Here is a 16172-nt window from a genome sequence, read left to right on the forward strand (position 1 = left end):
GAGAGAGAGAGAGAGAGAGAGAGAGAGAGAGAGAGAGAGCGACTCCAGTCGGCTCTCTTGGGAAATAACATCCAATCTACCGGCTACAACCTGATTAAATCGTATTCTTTTGGAATATCGGTCCGTATTGCTCAGTGAAGGATACTTTCTTAACGAAAAACTTTTGCAGCATCCTCTCCTCCCGGCACGAATACTAGCCTCACTCGCCTTTTTATGTGGCAGATTAAAATGGTAATAATAGCGCAGCTAACGTCTCCCTGCGCTCATTCATAACTTGTGACAAGTCGTCTTGTTGCTCGGATGTGCGACACAGAGGAGGGCAGATCAGGCACGCGGACACGGTGTCCCTTCAAGAGAGAGAAAAGCTGAACAGGATCGAGCTGCGGGCGGAATACAAATTCTACTTGTGAAAGAAGAAAACGTCCGACAAGAAGAATGAGACAAGCTGCCGGTGTGGAGCCTTAAAACCGAAGAAGATTTAGTGTTCTTTGTCGGAAGAGGATTCCGAGAAATCAAGTGTTGTGTGTGATCTGCGACTATAAACGGAGGGATGACAGTCAAACTGGACTTTGAGGAGTGTTTAAAAGACTCCCCGCGCTTCAGGTAAGAGTTTCACCTGTGCTTTAGTGCTAATAGTGATTGTAGGCAATGAAAAGGAGGATTCATGAATTGAGCTAGAAGAGGTGGATAAACCTCATTATACTGATAGAAAAGCACCATACCTTTCCATTATATTCCTTTTTTGAAGGTCTATATTGCAATCTCCTCATGTTAGTTGCTTTTCAGACACCAACATTTACATCAGTTTGTTAATGAGTCCATTTGAACTGCTGGTGCCAACAATCAGCAGTCCCTCTGTGTCTGAGGTCAAACCATGTCATGTCACTGCAAGTGCTGGGGGTCAATACAAGCAATGAGATGCTGCCTGCAGGCCTGCAGGCCTGAAAACACTGACCTGATGTTGCTGCTTGCATGCTGCATTTTGACGTGTCATTCAAAACACAGGAAGCTATATTAACCCTGTTATTGTCACTCAACATCTTTCATTAGAAACATATCAATAAGGTTATCAAGTTACACTGATGGATGGGTATGGCATACTTAACTTGTGATTCTGCCCTTTTGAGCTACTTCTAAGCTCTCTTTAAGCCTATAAAAACCCCTTTAAAAGCCTCTAAAGTTCCTAGCTATGCTGTCTGCATGTCAGCTAGAGTCTAATCAATCTTCTCTCAACACAGAGTCAGCATCTGTTGTAATCAAAAGGGAAGTGTCGCTGAATTGGTTTTGCAAGCGGCTCAAAAGAGAGTTTGGCATATCTTGGGTGTGCCCCGATTGTTGTTGGCATCCTGCCTGAGTCACAGCGGCTGGTGTCGTCTCTTCCAGCTGATTTGGCACATTTCAATACAGTCTCGGTCCCTTTCTTTCCCCCTCTCTCTCTCTGTTGCCCGTCTTGAGTTTATGAGGCTTGCATAGTGGTGGAAAGTCTGAGTTGTGGCAGCTGCAGTGGTGAGGTCTCGTGTCAGGCTGAGACAGCAGAGGAAAGGGAAGAAAATGATCTCACATATATACACAGTCAATCAAACAGATAAGCAGAGAATGTGAGGGGGAAAAACAAAAATAAGCTGTAGGCCTACTGACAGCTCGGGACAGTCACTCAAATGTGCTGCCTCCTGTTGTTAGGTAACGGTGAGGTGGGAGGGCAACAGGAAGTGAGGCGAGATGTGTTGAGGTGATCAACAGGAGAGACAGGAAGTGCATTTTCTGTGGGGACAGCCACGGCGGAAACTCCACTTTAGCTTGGTCTTAATTTACTTTCTTAATCTCTGTATGTTAAAGAAATGGAAAGGATATGCCTCTTTAATAAAGGATCTCTCTCTCTCTCTCTCTCTCTCTCTCTCTCTCTCTCTCTCTCTCTCTCCTTAGCTGATTTTTCATTTGGTCATGTTTCAAGAGGACATGACCTCAGACTTTGTTTCAAACATCCCCGCACTAACAAACACAGAAAACACAAACAGTTACTGTTGAGTGTCCAGGCCCTCCTCTCTTCTCTCTCCACTCAGTCTCGTCTCTTTTTTTCTTCCTCTGTCTCTCTCTCTCTCTGTCTGTCTCTGTGTACTGTTGGTGGAAGGCAGCGGAAACCACATGGTTAGGCTGTTGGTGTGAGAAGAGACAACAGGCAGAACGAGATACTGACTGTTAAAATACCGCCAAATACCCACAAACTAGCCATGCACAGGACATCTGAGGCACTTTTGTGCATGTGTGAGAGAGATGTTTGAGAAGGCCAGCTCTTCAAAAATGTAAGGGAAATAATCCATTACTGAGCAACAAGCATACTGGATATTTGCTTTTTTTTACAGTCTGAATACTTGCAAGAAAGCCAATTCTGCTGGCCTACACAACATTTCCACGATCTAAGCTCTGTTCAAACCCACAGAAATTTTATTTTGAAATAATGCTTAAGCCCTTAGGTTTCTAAAAATATGAATAGTGGCACGCTACATTACAGTGAAGTGAGTATAAAAAGATGCACAGGAAATATTCCATTTCATGTAACGATGCAGTCATGCTGTAGCTTCATTAAAGCATTAAAACATACAAAATACACAGTTTTTTTGTATTTGAAGGCTTGAGGGGAAATCAGGATCAAACGACTAAAACAAATACATAATCCAATTTCTGTTAATTCATCAATTTATCAACTAATAATTTTAGCACTACCTTAAACCTTTCACTTGACTTTAACCTTTGTAAAATTGAGGACATCTTTGGCACAGATTTCTCTCCATAAAAAAAAACAACAGGAATGTCAGCCCACTGGGGTTCATGTGTTACTGTGAGTAAATGTATAGTGACCTTTGACCCCCACCTCTTGTGAGTGACTTTGTGTGATTGTGTGTCTGTTTCAGAGCTGAAATCGAAGTGGTGCAAAACGACGTGTGTGAACTCGAGACACGCTTAGAAAAGGTGAGACACATGATGCACCTACACACTTTCATAATGTCATAGTGAGTCAAACATTCAAAAATGTTCCCCCCCACAACATACACACAGACACACACAGGTATCAGTTGCTGTGAAGAGGTAGTGAAGTGAGAGGTGGGCGGCGGTAGTTGAGGTATTTTTCACCTGACAGTGAGCAGGAAGTAGCTGCAGGTGCTGCTTCCCCATCGTATTGTCCTACGACAGAGAGAACTACAGTTTGTTCTGCTTCGATACGATAACATATTCCCCAATTACGTGTTTGGACTACTACAGTTTACAGTTGTTTACAGTTTCAGATCTATTCATCTGATAGAGAGGGTTTCTGTTCCTTGATCAAAAAAACTAAATGTCATGGAAATATACTATTCCTAAATAAAACTGAACTCTCTGCAGTGCATCATACAGTGAGTGATTTATGTGTGGCAGCAGGGACATGGACTACAGTAACTGGGTTCCAACTCAGGCAGCTTTTATCTGCTCTGTGCAAGTGTGCTTGAGCAGAAATAACTGAGGCCTTACCAGCTCCAGTGTTGCTGCTCTGTAGCTGAACCCTGACCTCTGTCAAAAAAAAGAAAGATACATTTTCAAATGTAAATGAATTGAATTACTTTTCATTAATTCATGTTGTGAGATTAGATTAACAAAGTGATCCCGTTTATTTTCCTGTACTGTCACCATGCTACATGGTATCATGCTGTTACAAGATCGGCTTATTGCCAGAAATGAAATTGTATTAACAACCGAGGGGTGTGTCATTCCCCACCTACTGGTTTAAAAAATAAGTTACCAAAATTCCAACTGTCCACTACCTTTAGACCATGGTGGAAGAAGTGGTCGGTAAAGGTATTATCACAATGCAAAGTAAAGGCCCTACATTCAAAATGTTTTATCAGCAAAATGCACTTGAAGTATTAAAAGAGAAAATACTGTATTATTACAGGTATCATCTTTTATAAGATGACCATATGTTTTGTATGTAAAATCTTAATTTGCAAAGTAATAAGTAACTACAGAAGTATAAAATAGCATAAAAAGTAAATACTCCAATAAAGTACACGTATCTCAACTACTTTCCTGCTGTGACATGTCAAAATATATTGTTAAAGACCTATTGGCCCACAGTGGCTAATCAGATCTATCAGTATCAGTGTAAATGTTGGATAAGATTAAAGAAACACTAGTATATTAAAAGCTCATTCACATTCAGACACTGGGCTGTGAATAACAAGGTCATCAAACTCAATGTAGTAATAAAAACTATAAAGGTGTAAGTTGTCCATCACTAATAGGTGCAGCAAAGCTAACTGAAGGGAGATGTCAAGAGGAGCCTATGTAACGTTTGCTAAAGAGCGACCTCTGTGGCCACAAGTGGCAATTACAAGATAATGGTAAATGTTAAAATGTGGCATTGACAGTAGCAGCAGAAAATAGCCATAAAGTTAGCAAAAGTCTCAGAAATGTCAGTTACACAGTAAACATCTCTCTGGAGTTTGCTAACATTAGCGACTACTGCTCATACCAGAGCAGGTTAGGCTGAAGCTACCAAACCCTTGTAGCCTATGTATTGAATTGAGTAAGTGTTGTAATACAACTTGTGATTTGCAACAGAAAAGGATGAGTTCATTCCTCTTTTAAAAGTGCATAGTCACCTTAAGTGCAATCGTTGTCACGCTAACACAGTCCTGAAAGCGATATTTCTTTTCCTAGGATGGCAAAGGCATGACCTGCTCTACTCGGCCTCTAATTGGCTTACCCTGGCATTCTTACCCTATCCCTAGCCAATGTCACTCCTCTTGCCTAAACCGAACCAATCCAACCAAGAAGGCAATGAGTACTTGCCAATCAGATTAACATTTTCTGTTCTTCTGCTTAGGTTTAACATACTTTTGGGGTATTTGTTTTTATTTACAGTTATAATTTCAGTTAATTGTTTTTGGCTTACAGTCCACAACGTTGCTGTTATGGTACAAAGACCCAAACAGAGTTAAAAGAAGAGTGGATATTGGTCTTACATTTAATGGTACACCTTAACGGTAAGGTGGCCAGAAACATGACTTCAAACCAATGGTAATGATGTTCCATGTTTGCTAGATGTGTTAACTGGAAACTGTTAGCTTAGCCTACATGTTAGCCATAACTACCAGGCATATGTTGATGTTGTGTTTACAGCTGGTTCCACTTATGAGTGTGCAAAACATGAAATATTGCATCTTTAGTCTCCAGTACAAATGTATTAAATTACTTTAGATCATTTTAAATGTATACTATGTACAATTACTGTCATTATTTGTAAATCTGTAAAATATCTTGACTCAGTCTTTGTTTCAACTTAAAAAAAACTTAAATATTGGTGATATATTGTTATCAGATTTATCAAATATAGATTTATAAAACCCCACATTTAAAATAAAAATCCAGCCTGTAAATCCACAAACGGTCTGGCTCTAATGCAGTTTAATGAACTCCAGACATTATTTAACAAAAGCTGGAGGTTATATCCAGCATGCACAGTGATTACGCTCTACATGAATAACATCTAACTCTTGCTGTTTCATTGCTTTAAAGCGTAGACTCCTGGAATAACTCATTATGTTTAATTATTCATACTGATTATGACCGGCAGTTAGTCACCTTAAGTGTCTCTTGTTTTAGTACACAAGATACATTAACTGTTGTGTTGCATGTTTGTGTCATCCAGCTTGTGAAACAATGCCAGGCCATGCTGGAGGCAGGCCGAGTCTACTGCCAGACCAGCAAGAGCTTCGTCAACGGCCTCCGGGATCTGGGACAGCACTGCTCCGGGGACAAGACGATGGAGGTAAAAGGATCACAGAGGCATACCACTCATGTTCTGTCTCATGCCATTTTCCCTCTCAGATTATGTCACATTTACTCAAAGAAAGTGGTGGTTTATGACTTTTAAGTACATCTTTTTTTTCTTTAATAAAGGACAACACACTGTAAATGTGCCAGTGTTAGCCAGCCGGCTAATTTTCAACTGTGGTCCTTTGGCCAGATGATTTTAGACCAGAGCAACAGGAAACAGCAAGACATTAGTACAGGTTAAACTATACAGACAGAAGTCAACAAGACACCATAAAGACAGCTAGAGCAACCAATAAGCTTTCTCAATAAGCCATGCAGAGCTACAGGAAGCAGCAAGACATTAGCACAGTTACACATCAGCAGTATCCGCATTCAGTACAGGAAGCCATGCAAGCGTCAAAACACAGTCAAGCAACACAGACCCGAGTCATCTCCTTGCACCGCTCAACCATGCAAAGCAGTAACAAGCAGTAATAAAAGGATGAAATAGGCTACATCACTCACGAGGGTGGTGTTAATATAGCACTAAAGGTTGCAGTACAGGTTAATAAGATGGTAAAATAGTTAAAATACAAGTTAATCTTTCATACGTACCCAAGGAATGCAGAGCGGGCTATATTTGACACCGGGCAAGACATCAAACATCAAACATGTTAGCAGCAGGTCAGCAGTGATAACAACGATAATATAAAATTACCAGGAGATTAAAACTGTTCACAAGTCTGACTTTCGGTCTTTGGTGTTTTTTGCCCCCAACATCTCCTTCCAGGCAGCGCGGCAATGGTTATGTTTAGGGTTAAGGTTAGGGTTAGCTGCCTGGAAGGCGCCGTTGGAGGCAAAAAACACCATCGAGCCTGACTTACCAAGAGCCAGGCCTTGAGACTTTGTGTGGAGTTATGGTAGGTGGTGCAGTTTCTTGATTCATATGGTAGAGTGTTCCACCTACTAGAGGCTCAAACTGGATGGTACTAGTTTTATTTAAATCATTCAACTGTCTGAATACTTTTGGCACATTTGCATTACTTTTTTATCTCCACACAACATAAGTTTAAATGAGACAAAATCTGCACTCCGACTACGAAACAGAAATAGTTGTTTTAGATAAGAAACATGACAGTGCTGCTGAGATTTGATGAGAGTCTAAATTATGATGTCTTTCCTGCAGGAGTGTTTGGATAAGTTTTCCAAAAAGCTGTCTATTGTCTTGGAGGCACAGGGGGTGAGTCTGTGTGTGTGTGTGTGTGTGTGTGTGTGTGTGTGTGTGTGTGTGTCTGTTTGTCTGCCTGTCTTTATGTGTGTCTGTCTGTCTGTTGGGCTGTCTGTCTGTCTCTGGGCCAAGGCTGCAGCACACTGTTATAGTTTTTTGTCTCTCTCTCCTTTTCCTTCTTTTTAGGAAGTGATTGAAACCACACAGAAGTCAGTCAAGATGAAGCTGCAGAACTTTGTCAAAGAGTGAGTGAGCTGCTTTTTTCTCTCCATCTAATCTTGTAGATGCCACCTTCTTCAGACTGAGTCACTCCACCTGCATGTCTGACAACCATGAGCACACGCGTAAAAAAAGAAATTAGAGGATTATGATCCTTCATTAGACTTCTCCTCGTACTTTGTCTTGCAGTCTGCTCTTATTAGTGAGAACGATCCGTTGCATTAGATAAGAGAGGATGACTCATAGCATGTGATAATAGTGATGAGCTGGATTTTTAGCCAGTGACATATTTGACATGGTTTAGCCCTCTGTGCTCACATCTTCCAGTGTCACCCTTTAAACTCTGTTACACAAAACCCCAAATGATGTGTTGGATCCCCCAAGGCAACAGCCTTAATGTCACAAACGTATTTTGTCAAATAAAAGGTTAAGTACTCGCAGAACTTTCTTCTTTCCTTCCCTCCCCGTCTCCCAGGGATGTGCGTCGGTTCAAGGACGTGCGCAGGGGGTTTGAGCGTGGCAGTGAATGCCTGGAGGGGGCGCTGGTGAGGAACGCTCAGGCCCCACGGGGGAAACAACATGAAGTGGAGGAGGCAAGCAATGCTCTGCTAAATGCACGCAAGACCTTTCGGTCTGAGGCCCTGGATTACGTCCTGGAGGTGAGAAAGAATGCTGGACGAAGTAAAAATACTGACTTACTTTTTCACTTTATGTTGGGGCGACAGGAATAAAAGAGTGTGCTTTAGACTCACTGTCACACTGTATCTTACCAGGAACTGCACTTTATTTAGCTCTACTGTATATATTTGGCATTAGTCTTAATCATATATTTCACTTATCTGTACTTTTATTTTTGGCTTGATCTGCTGTTTTCATTTGTATATATTATTTTTTCAATATGCTTCTTTTAATATATTCTGGTGGTGCAAGCCTCCGTTTTGTTTGAAAATACTTTGAACGTCAACAAGAAGTGACATCACCCAACATTGCTTAGAGCACCTTTTAATATTAGTTTTTTTTTTAACAATTTTTGTTGATTGGAGTTTTATTTACTCAAGCACAATATACATTTTTATTTATCAAATTGTCAGAAATAACAGGTAAATGCATAGACTTCTGTCAAATAAAGTAACACAGACTCATTGCCTTTACTGTACGCGGACCGATCATGCTTCCTGCCGTGCGTAGTCCTCCCCCCAAAGGCCCATTCTGAGCCAGGAAAAACCCTGCTTATGTGTGTATACAGTAAAAACAGGCTAATACAGGGTCCACTTCAAATTTAACTACATTATGTGAGAAAACAAATGTTGTAATCTGCCAAAACAGTCACGTGCTGTAAGTGCATTCAGCTACCAAAACCAGCCTGGATAGGACACACAACAGCCCGTCTAATTATAGTTGTGCTTTTCCTGTTTTGAATGATAACAGGTTTGCCTCTGTGCTTCTCTCCAGACTTGTGGTTGGCTCCCAGAAGTTTAACTGGCCGATGAGTCTTTGGTCATGGAAACATGAACACTGTCTCAAACCGCTGCTTCATTTTGTTTCAGATTAATGTCATTGAGGCCAAGAAGAAGACAGACATTCTGATGGCAGTGAGTTCACGTTGACCCATTTTAAGTTTGTTTTCGTTGCTTTTGTAAATACATGGTGTCTACATCATAAAAACGCATGTATGTAAGAATTTTTGTAAATACTCTCACATGCGTTCCTGTCAGATGTTGTCACTGATGGAGGCCCAGGCTCAGCTCTTCCAACATGGCCACCAGTCTTTCTCAGAACTGGAGGAATATCGACAGAAACTGAATGAAGAGGTAATTTTTTTCAAAAGCCTGATTGGTTACATTTCCTTTGTTGCAGTTGCATCTTGTAGCAATCATGTGAGGTGCTGCCATGGCTTTCGATGACAGAACTGGCTCTGTATGAATATTAACTAAATAAATAACAGCTGGGCAGGAAGAGGAGTCTTGTGTGGAGTGCTTAGTAAGAGTCTAAGAAAAGGAAAATTGTCAGTGTGTTAAGCAGAGTTTAGTGAATATAGCAGCCTAAAGGTGTTGCAAGCAGCAGGGCTTTCACCCAGGAGGTGATTGGCTTAGCTTAGCAAAAAGCCTAGAAGCAGGGGGGGAACAGCCAACCTAGCCCACTTTAAAGTTTAAAAACATATCTCATATTAATTATTACACTTTAGAAGTGCTGGTAGGCCTTTTTAAATAACTCTCGTCCATGCCGACCTAAAAGTTTAGGTTAAAAGTTCAGTCTTGACTTTTAGAACAGCAGTGGGTAAAGCAATGTCACCACAAGATCCCTTTTAGAAGCCGTTCTGGAGCTTTTGAACATATAATATTCCTCATACCCTGTGGAGGTTTGATTACTGGAGAGCAATGTCTTAATGAGCAGGTTTGTGTCTTCTGCTCAGCATTATACAGTACAAGGATGCAGAAAAAGCAGAGTTTTGCTACACAATTTTTATTTGTTTCTCTAAATTTTGCCTTTTTGTTAAGAAATTAAAAGATTAAAAAGTGATCAAATGAAACAATTGGAGAGCGTGCCAGTTAAAGAGAAGATGACCACACAGTGGTATTTACAATGCAAGTTTCAAACATTCAAAAAGACTTTGCAAATATTTATGAGGCATTAAATGGATTCAAAATGTTACATTTCAGCTTAAAGATATACGAGATATTGGTAAGACATGTTGAATGGCAACTGAAACTACACGGTACCTTTTTAATAATGAGTTGCATCAGACGAGTTTTTGGCATCTTTCTAAGGAGCCATGCCGATGAATCACATATGACATCACTGTTTCATCGTGACAGGAAAAAGTGAGCAACAACAGGAAATAGAGTGTGTGTGTGTGTGTGTGTGTTTGAGAGACTATATTTGTGGGGTCCAAAAATCGGGAGTCCAGTATACTTGTGGGGTCCCGACAGCCTTGTGGGCCAAAATGCTGGACCCCACAAGTTTAGAGGGTTAAGACTTGGTTGTAGGATTAGGGATAGAATTAGGTTAGGGTGAGGGTTAAGGTTAGGCATTTAGTTGTGATGGTTAAGGTTAGGATAGTGCCACAAACGTGTGTGTGTGTGTGTGTGTGTGTGTGTGTGTGTGTGTGTGTGTGTGTGTGTGAGAAAATTAGTTCCTGATCTTTGTCCAAAACTGGAAAAAGGTTTTGCTTCATCAACCTTGGACATTAGCAGTATTATTGTTAAGTGTTTTTGCGAAATGAGAAGAATCTCAAACAGGAAATACATTTGACAGCGTTCACTGGCCGAATCCAACTGCAACAAAGCTCTTCCTATTTCAACAGGAAATGATATGAATAAGCAGATGAGAGAGAGAGAGAGAGAGAGAGAGACACACACACACACACACACACACACACACACACACACACACACACACACACACACACACACACACACACAGGAATAAAACACTGAAAAGACTCCACCAGTGTTGTTTTTTCAATTTGACACAGGATGTAGGAAGAGGTTCAACACTTCCTAATTCCTATTTCCTGAAGAGCAAAGACTGCAGGATTGATAACCTACTGTGAACGTCAGGCAAAGATGTTGGAAAGGAAAAAAGGGGAAAGTTGTCCTTGAAGACAGTGAATAGATAGAAAAAAACACAACTAAATAGGCATGAATAGAAAAGAGAGAAACATATGTACAGAAATCAGAGTCAAAATCTCAGTAAATGTATCAGAAAGTTTAATAGATTATACATACAAGTTGTTTTTTTTAAGCTCTTGATGGGGAGTTATTATGAGTGGAATAATGTACATCATTTAAAAACCAATATTTACATATATACTGTAGTATGACCTCTCTGTGTCTATTTCTGTATTTAATAGCACACACAGTTTGTCCTAAACTCTGCCCGGGAGAAGAGGGACATGGAGGAAAGACACACTGCAATTAAGAAAAAGGTAATACATTTACAAAAACACTTTTACATATATAAATCTATTAGACCACAATAATAAAAAATAAAAAAAAACGAAAAAAGTGATTTATTTTTCTCAAATATTTCCAGGACGTGTCCTATGATGACTCCATCATGGATTTCAATGCTGATGCAGCCAACGGAATCGCCATGGAGGGGTACCTTTATAAGAGAGCCAGCAACGCTTTCAAGACCTGGAGCAGGTACAAATTCGCCCAGGAAATGTCTCGCATAGAGCAGCTGCACTGTCTTTGTGCTTTTCTCCCTCCATACGTCTCACTAAAAGGACTCAAATGTCCACAGTGTTGGGGAATAGTTCCTGAACTGTGCGCTGTGTGTCCACTATGTGTCTCTTGTTTCTTTGCTGGTTCAACAATGATCCCGAAGACTTCTTGACATTATGACCGTTTCATGTTCTCGTTCTTATCCAGGCGTTGGTTCTCGATTCAAAAAAATCAGCTGGTGTATCAGAAGAAATTTAAGGTATATTTTAGATGTCTTCAGTGTCACTATTTTTTAACGTGCTTTTAAAAAAAAAAAGAGGCTTGAATAAACACAAATGTACATAATAACATGCACAGTGTGACCTGCATGTTTTTCCGCTCTGCGTCTCTCCCAGGACCAGCCTACAGTCGTGGTGGAGGACTTGCGTCTTTGCACAGTCAAGCCCAGCAGTGAAAACGAGAGACGATTCTGCTTTGAAGTGGTCTCCCCGTCAAAGTGAGTGTGGGCGAAAATGTTTGTGCATACGTGTATTTAAGCGATGGCGGTCATCGCCATCGCTTAAATACACGTATGCATGAATGCACAAACATCATGCATTCTCATCAGTGTTAAGTGTGTGGATTAGAGCGTCCTGCAAAAGAGCGAAAGGGGGGGGGGAGAATTTTCTACATCAATGTGTGTGTGTGTGTGTGTGTGTAGGTGTTGTTTGTTACAGGCAGACTCGGAAAGGCAGCAGCAGGCGTGGATAAGTGCCGTCCAAAACAGCATCGCCTCAGCCTTTCAGGAGCACCGAGAGGACCCACACAGCCCAGTGAGAACACACACACACACACACACACACACACACACACACACACACACACACACACACACACACACACAAAATACACCGTCCTCTATAAGTGCATTTTTCAGTTGGAGTTTAATCTGAGGGGATACAGAGGAAGTTATGTGCTTTTGTGCCTCTCCTCATTCTTGCGTGTGTGTGTTATCAGAGACAGCGCCTCAGCTCGGTGTCGGCGAGCAGTTTGGGAGGAGGGGGAGGAGTGGATCAGGAGAACAAGGGCTGCAAGGCCCTGGAGGAGGTCCAGGCGATCCCAGGGAACAAGCAGTGCTGCGACTGCGGGGAGCCCGGTCCTGATTGGGCCTCCATCAACCTGGGCATCACGCTTTGCATCACATGCTCAGGAATACACAGGTATACACACACACACACACACACACACACACACACACACACACACACACACACACACACACACACACACACACACGCTTGGCTTGAAACCTTAGCTGTAATGGTTTCCTCCTCCAACAGGAGCCTGGGAGTCCATTTCTCCAAAGTACGCTCGCTCACTCTCGACTCCTGGGAGCCAGAGCTCATTAAGGTAATTTAACATTTTAACTGCAGCAGCTGCACAACCTCATTATTGCATTTTCTGTGCTAACAAGACATTCCACTGAGTATAATGATTATGCAATGAGTTATGTAATCGTTCACTTTAACTAACCTCTCCAAAAAGAGCAACAAACTCTAAAATATAAATTAAAAAATCGTATTTCTTTGCTTTCTTCAGTTGATGTGTGAATTAGGAAACACAGTAATCAACAGGATCTACGAGGCCCGCATTGATGAGATCACCATCAAGAAGCCCCACCCCTCCAGTCCCAGGTACAAACTAACCAACGCACAGATATCTGAAGGGAACAGTCCACTGATTTTACACATGCAGCTCAGTTTACTCATCATGACATTAACCCTGGTGATGTTATCGGGGGTATCTTGGCTTTGGCTTTTGATTTCATATTTTCAGCAAAAAGTCTACTTTAGAAACTAGGCCATGGTGTTAGAAAGATGTAGACATTTAAAAGGAAAAGAGGGTCTAACAAAAAGATGCTTTTGGTTGCATTATGGGAAATGTAGGACGCATCATTTCTAGAGCATGACCCATAATAGAGAATAAAAGTCAGGATATCTCAGCCTCCGTTGCTTCGTCTATGACCGGTCTTATTTTAATGTGTCTCACATAAGTTTTCTAACTTTTTGTGGAAGTGCATTACCAAATTGGTTTAATTCTGTCTTTAAATTATATTTGTACATTGGCACCTCTGAGTGTGAGTGGATTTGCTCCAGCTATTCACAACTCTGAAAAAGGCTTACTGTATATATACTGAGTACGTGTGTTGAGTGGTTTCGGTGGCTGAGCTTTGAAAATGTACCACCTGCAAAGATCTTTGGTTTACAGATGATTCTATCAGCGGCCTACGTCTCTCTTTAGAATTTGACTTCCTCTTCTCTGTTGTGTCGCAGCAGGCAGGAAGTTCAACAGGTACCATGATACACATGATACACACAGTGTCCTCCGGAAACTTGCTGTGAGGCTGCATGCTTTCTGCAGCATGAGCTTTCAGTCTTGTCTTGTCTGGGTCTTACATTAGTTGTTTAGTTTTTTACGTCCTTTTGGAATATTACTTTTTTGTTCTATTTTTTTTTTTGCAGTGACATATTGACAATTCTAATGCCTTAGAGCTGTGGTTCCCAAAGTGGGGGCCGGGGACCCCCAGGGTCCTTGACGGGGTTTCAGACGTACAAGGGGAATCATTTTTTGTTACTATAATTCCATCCATAACTAACACAATGACAGAACGTATGACTATTTAGGTCACGGGTTATATACACTTTCTATAATAAAAATCAAAAATCAAAAATTCTATCAGATGGGAGACCCTGGGACAAAATTTTACCAAATAGGGGTCCGTGGTCTAATCTGTGTCACTGTAGGGCTCCTTGATGGGAACAAGTTTGGGAACCACTGCCTAAGAGGACACAGCTGATAAACAACATTGCATTGTTAAGTGGTAGACAGCTTGCATTTGTGCTGTAATTAAATAGTAAAGAAACGAGGCACTTTGAGTCCTAAATAGAGCTCTCTTTGACTGAATTTAAAAGTTAACTTCATTAAAAGACACTGAGCACATCGGGGACATGTGTGAAGCATTCTTCTCTTACAGCTGCACAAGCAAGTTGTGGAGTCAAACTGAGAACAAGTAAATTCAACAACATACCGCTTAAAACGGTCCCGCATGTCAGCTTTCTTAGTTTTGTTTTGTGTGAGAAAAGGTTAATGAAAAAATGTTAATTTCCTTCATCTCTTTTTTTTTTTTTCTTCTTCTTTCTAATCTATCATTTCTGTCCCTCAGAGGAGACAAGGAGTCGTGGATCCGATCAAAGTACGTTGAAAAGAAGTTCATCCAAAAGCTGCCCGGGACCGGCAACACCCTGCTAAGACGATCCAGCGCCAAAAGGAACCGAGCGGGCACGCAGGACCGGACCATACAGCGGCCGCCGCTCAAACCCAAACCGAATCGAGCCACTCTGCCTCGGGTCACAGGTAAACACAGAGGGCGAAGAATCAGGACTGATGGATGGAAACCAGCGGGGTGCTTGCTTGTTGTCTAGTTCATCACTCTTCAAACTCTTGCTGATGTCAACAAAACAGAAACACCCACACACTCACACATTCCCCAAAGTTGGTGATCCAGCAAAAGTTGATAATCCTTAGGGCCTAGTCTGCGGTATTATATATATATGTGTGTGTGTGTGTGTGCTGTTGTTGCAGTCAGCAAGATAAAGCAGTAATCATGGCTCTCTCTCTCTCTCTCTCTCTCTCTCTCTCTCTCTCTCGTTCCTCAGGGCTGAGCCCCAGTGACCTCATCCAAAAGAACAATACACACAAAGGTGAGATAAAACATGCACACACTCTCGCTGACCTGACAACGAAAACAAGCTTGTACAATGTGTTTTAACAGGGACTGTCAGACTAGAAAAATTTTTTAAACTATGTGTCAAAACTTTGACAAAAAGAAAAGTTAACCCTTTGCTCCCCTCAGATGTGCAAGAGGATGAAGAGGATCTGAGCTGCCTTCACCCCGGCGCGCTGCTGTACCGCTCAGCGGCCCTGCAGAACTTCCCTGTCATGGCTGACGCTTTGGCCCACGGGGCCGACGTCAACTGGGTCAACGTGGCCGAGGAGTCCAGCACGCCGCTGATACAGGCCGTCTCAGCGGTGAGGGATGCATTCAATTTGATGTTAATATTGATGGTGCCCAGAGGATGAATCAAGATGGTTTTGATGACCTCCTGACCTCTCCTTTAGCACCAGCATCAGCATACTGGTTGTTTTTTTTGCCCATCCAACAGTTTGCAGCCTTTAGGGCTCACTGGTGAGGCTTTATACATTTAGTGTTACCTGTTTGGACAAGGTGATAGTAGGAAGAGGTGCACGTAGGTTGTGTGTTTATTCGAGGTGCAGTAAGCGATGCTGCGAGAAGATTGTTGATATTTGAACTCAACTGTCAAACAAAAACAACCCCTCTTCAGAAGCCCCCCCCCACCAGATTCACAGACAGATAACTACCGGCCGGACGGCACATTCACATGCTGTAAATAATAGAGAGCTAGGTGACTGTGAGGAGATAATCACTGCATTTGACAAAAAGTGTATTGGATTAACAACGCTTACTATACCTTTTTAATAATATATGAAGGCAGCTCACGCGTTCCTGTTTCCTCACCAGAACGCCCTGGCAGCCTGTGAGTTCCTGCTGCAGAACGGCGCTAACGTTAACCAGGCAGACAGCAACGGGAGAGGGCCGCTTCACCACGCCACCATCCTGGGTCACACTGGGTAGGACACACTGTCACACACGCACACTGTAACACACATACACGCGCGCACGCACACACAGTATCACACACACATAC

General features: G+C 41.8%; 1 protein-coding gene across 2 annotated transcripts in view; it reads left to right on the forward strand.

The window, feature by feature from the left end:
• The window catches only part of acap1 (ArfGAP with coiled-coil, ankyrin repeat and PH domains 1), a 20263-nt gene continuing 4091 nt past the window's right edge, over positions 1 to 16172 (forward strand). Inside the window, exons 1-20 of one of the 2 annotated variants that reach the window (XR_013503495.1) lie at positions 1 to 603; positions 2910 to 2967; positions 5684 to 5803; positions 6977 to 7030; positions 7205 to 7263; positions 7713 to 7896; positions 8785 to 8829; positions 8953 to 9048; positions 11091 to 11165; positions 11273 to 11385; positions 11614 to 11665; positions 11802 to 11902; positions 12107 to 12218; positions 12403 to 12605; positions 12726 to 12795; positions 12985 to 13079; positions 14609 to 14799; positions 15102 to 15146; positions 15299 to 15474; positions 15986 to 16095. Coding sequence is in view for 1 of the 2 variants with exons in the window: in XM_078275511.1 (XP_078131637.1) it covers positions 551 to 603; positions 2910 to 2967; positions 5684 to 5803; positions 6977 to 7030; positions 7205 to 7263; positions 7713 to 7896; positions 8785 to 8829; positions 8953 to 9048; positions 11091 to 11165; positions 11273 to 11385; positions 11614 to 11665; positions 11802 to 11902; positions 12107 to 12218; positions 12403 to 12605; positions 12726 to 12795; positions 12985 to 13079; positions 14609 to 14799; positions 15102 to 15146; positions 15299 to 15474; positions 15986 to 16095 (2012 nt within the window). In the remaining variant the exon portion in view is untranslated. The remainder of the gene's footprint in view (positions 604 to 2909; positions 2968 to 5683; positions 5804 to 6976; positions 7031 to 7204; positions 7264 to 7712; positions 7897 to 8784; positions 8830 to 8952; positions 9049 to 11090; positions 11166 to 11272; positions 11386 to 11613; positions 11666 to 11801; positions 11903 to 12106; positions 12219 to 12402; positions 12606 to 12725; positions 12796 to 12984; positions 13080 to 14608; positions 14800 to 15101; positions 15147 to 15298; positions 15475 to 15985; positions 16096 to 16172) is intronic. The other variant, XM_078275511.1, reaches the window with a different exon arrangement.

This window comes from Sander vitreus, chromosome 19, assembly GCF_031162955.1.
Source record: "Sander vitreus isolate 19-12246 chromosome 19, sanVit1, whole genome shotgun sequence".
NCBI classification, from domain to species: Eukaryota; Metazoa; Chordata; class Actinopteri; order Perciformes; family Percidae; genus Sander; species Sander vitreus.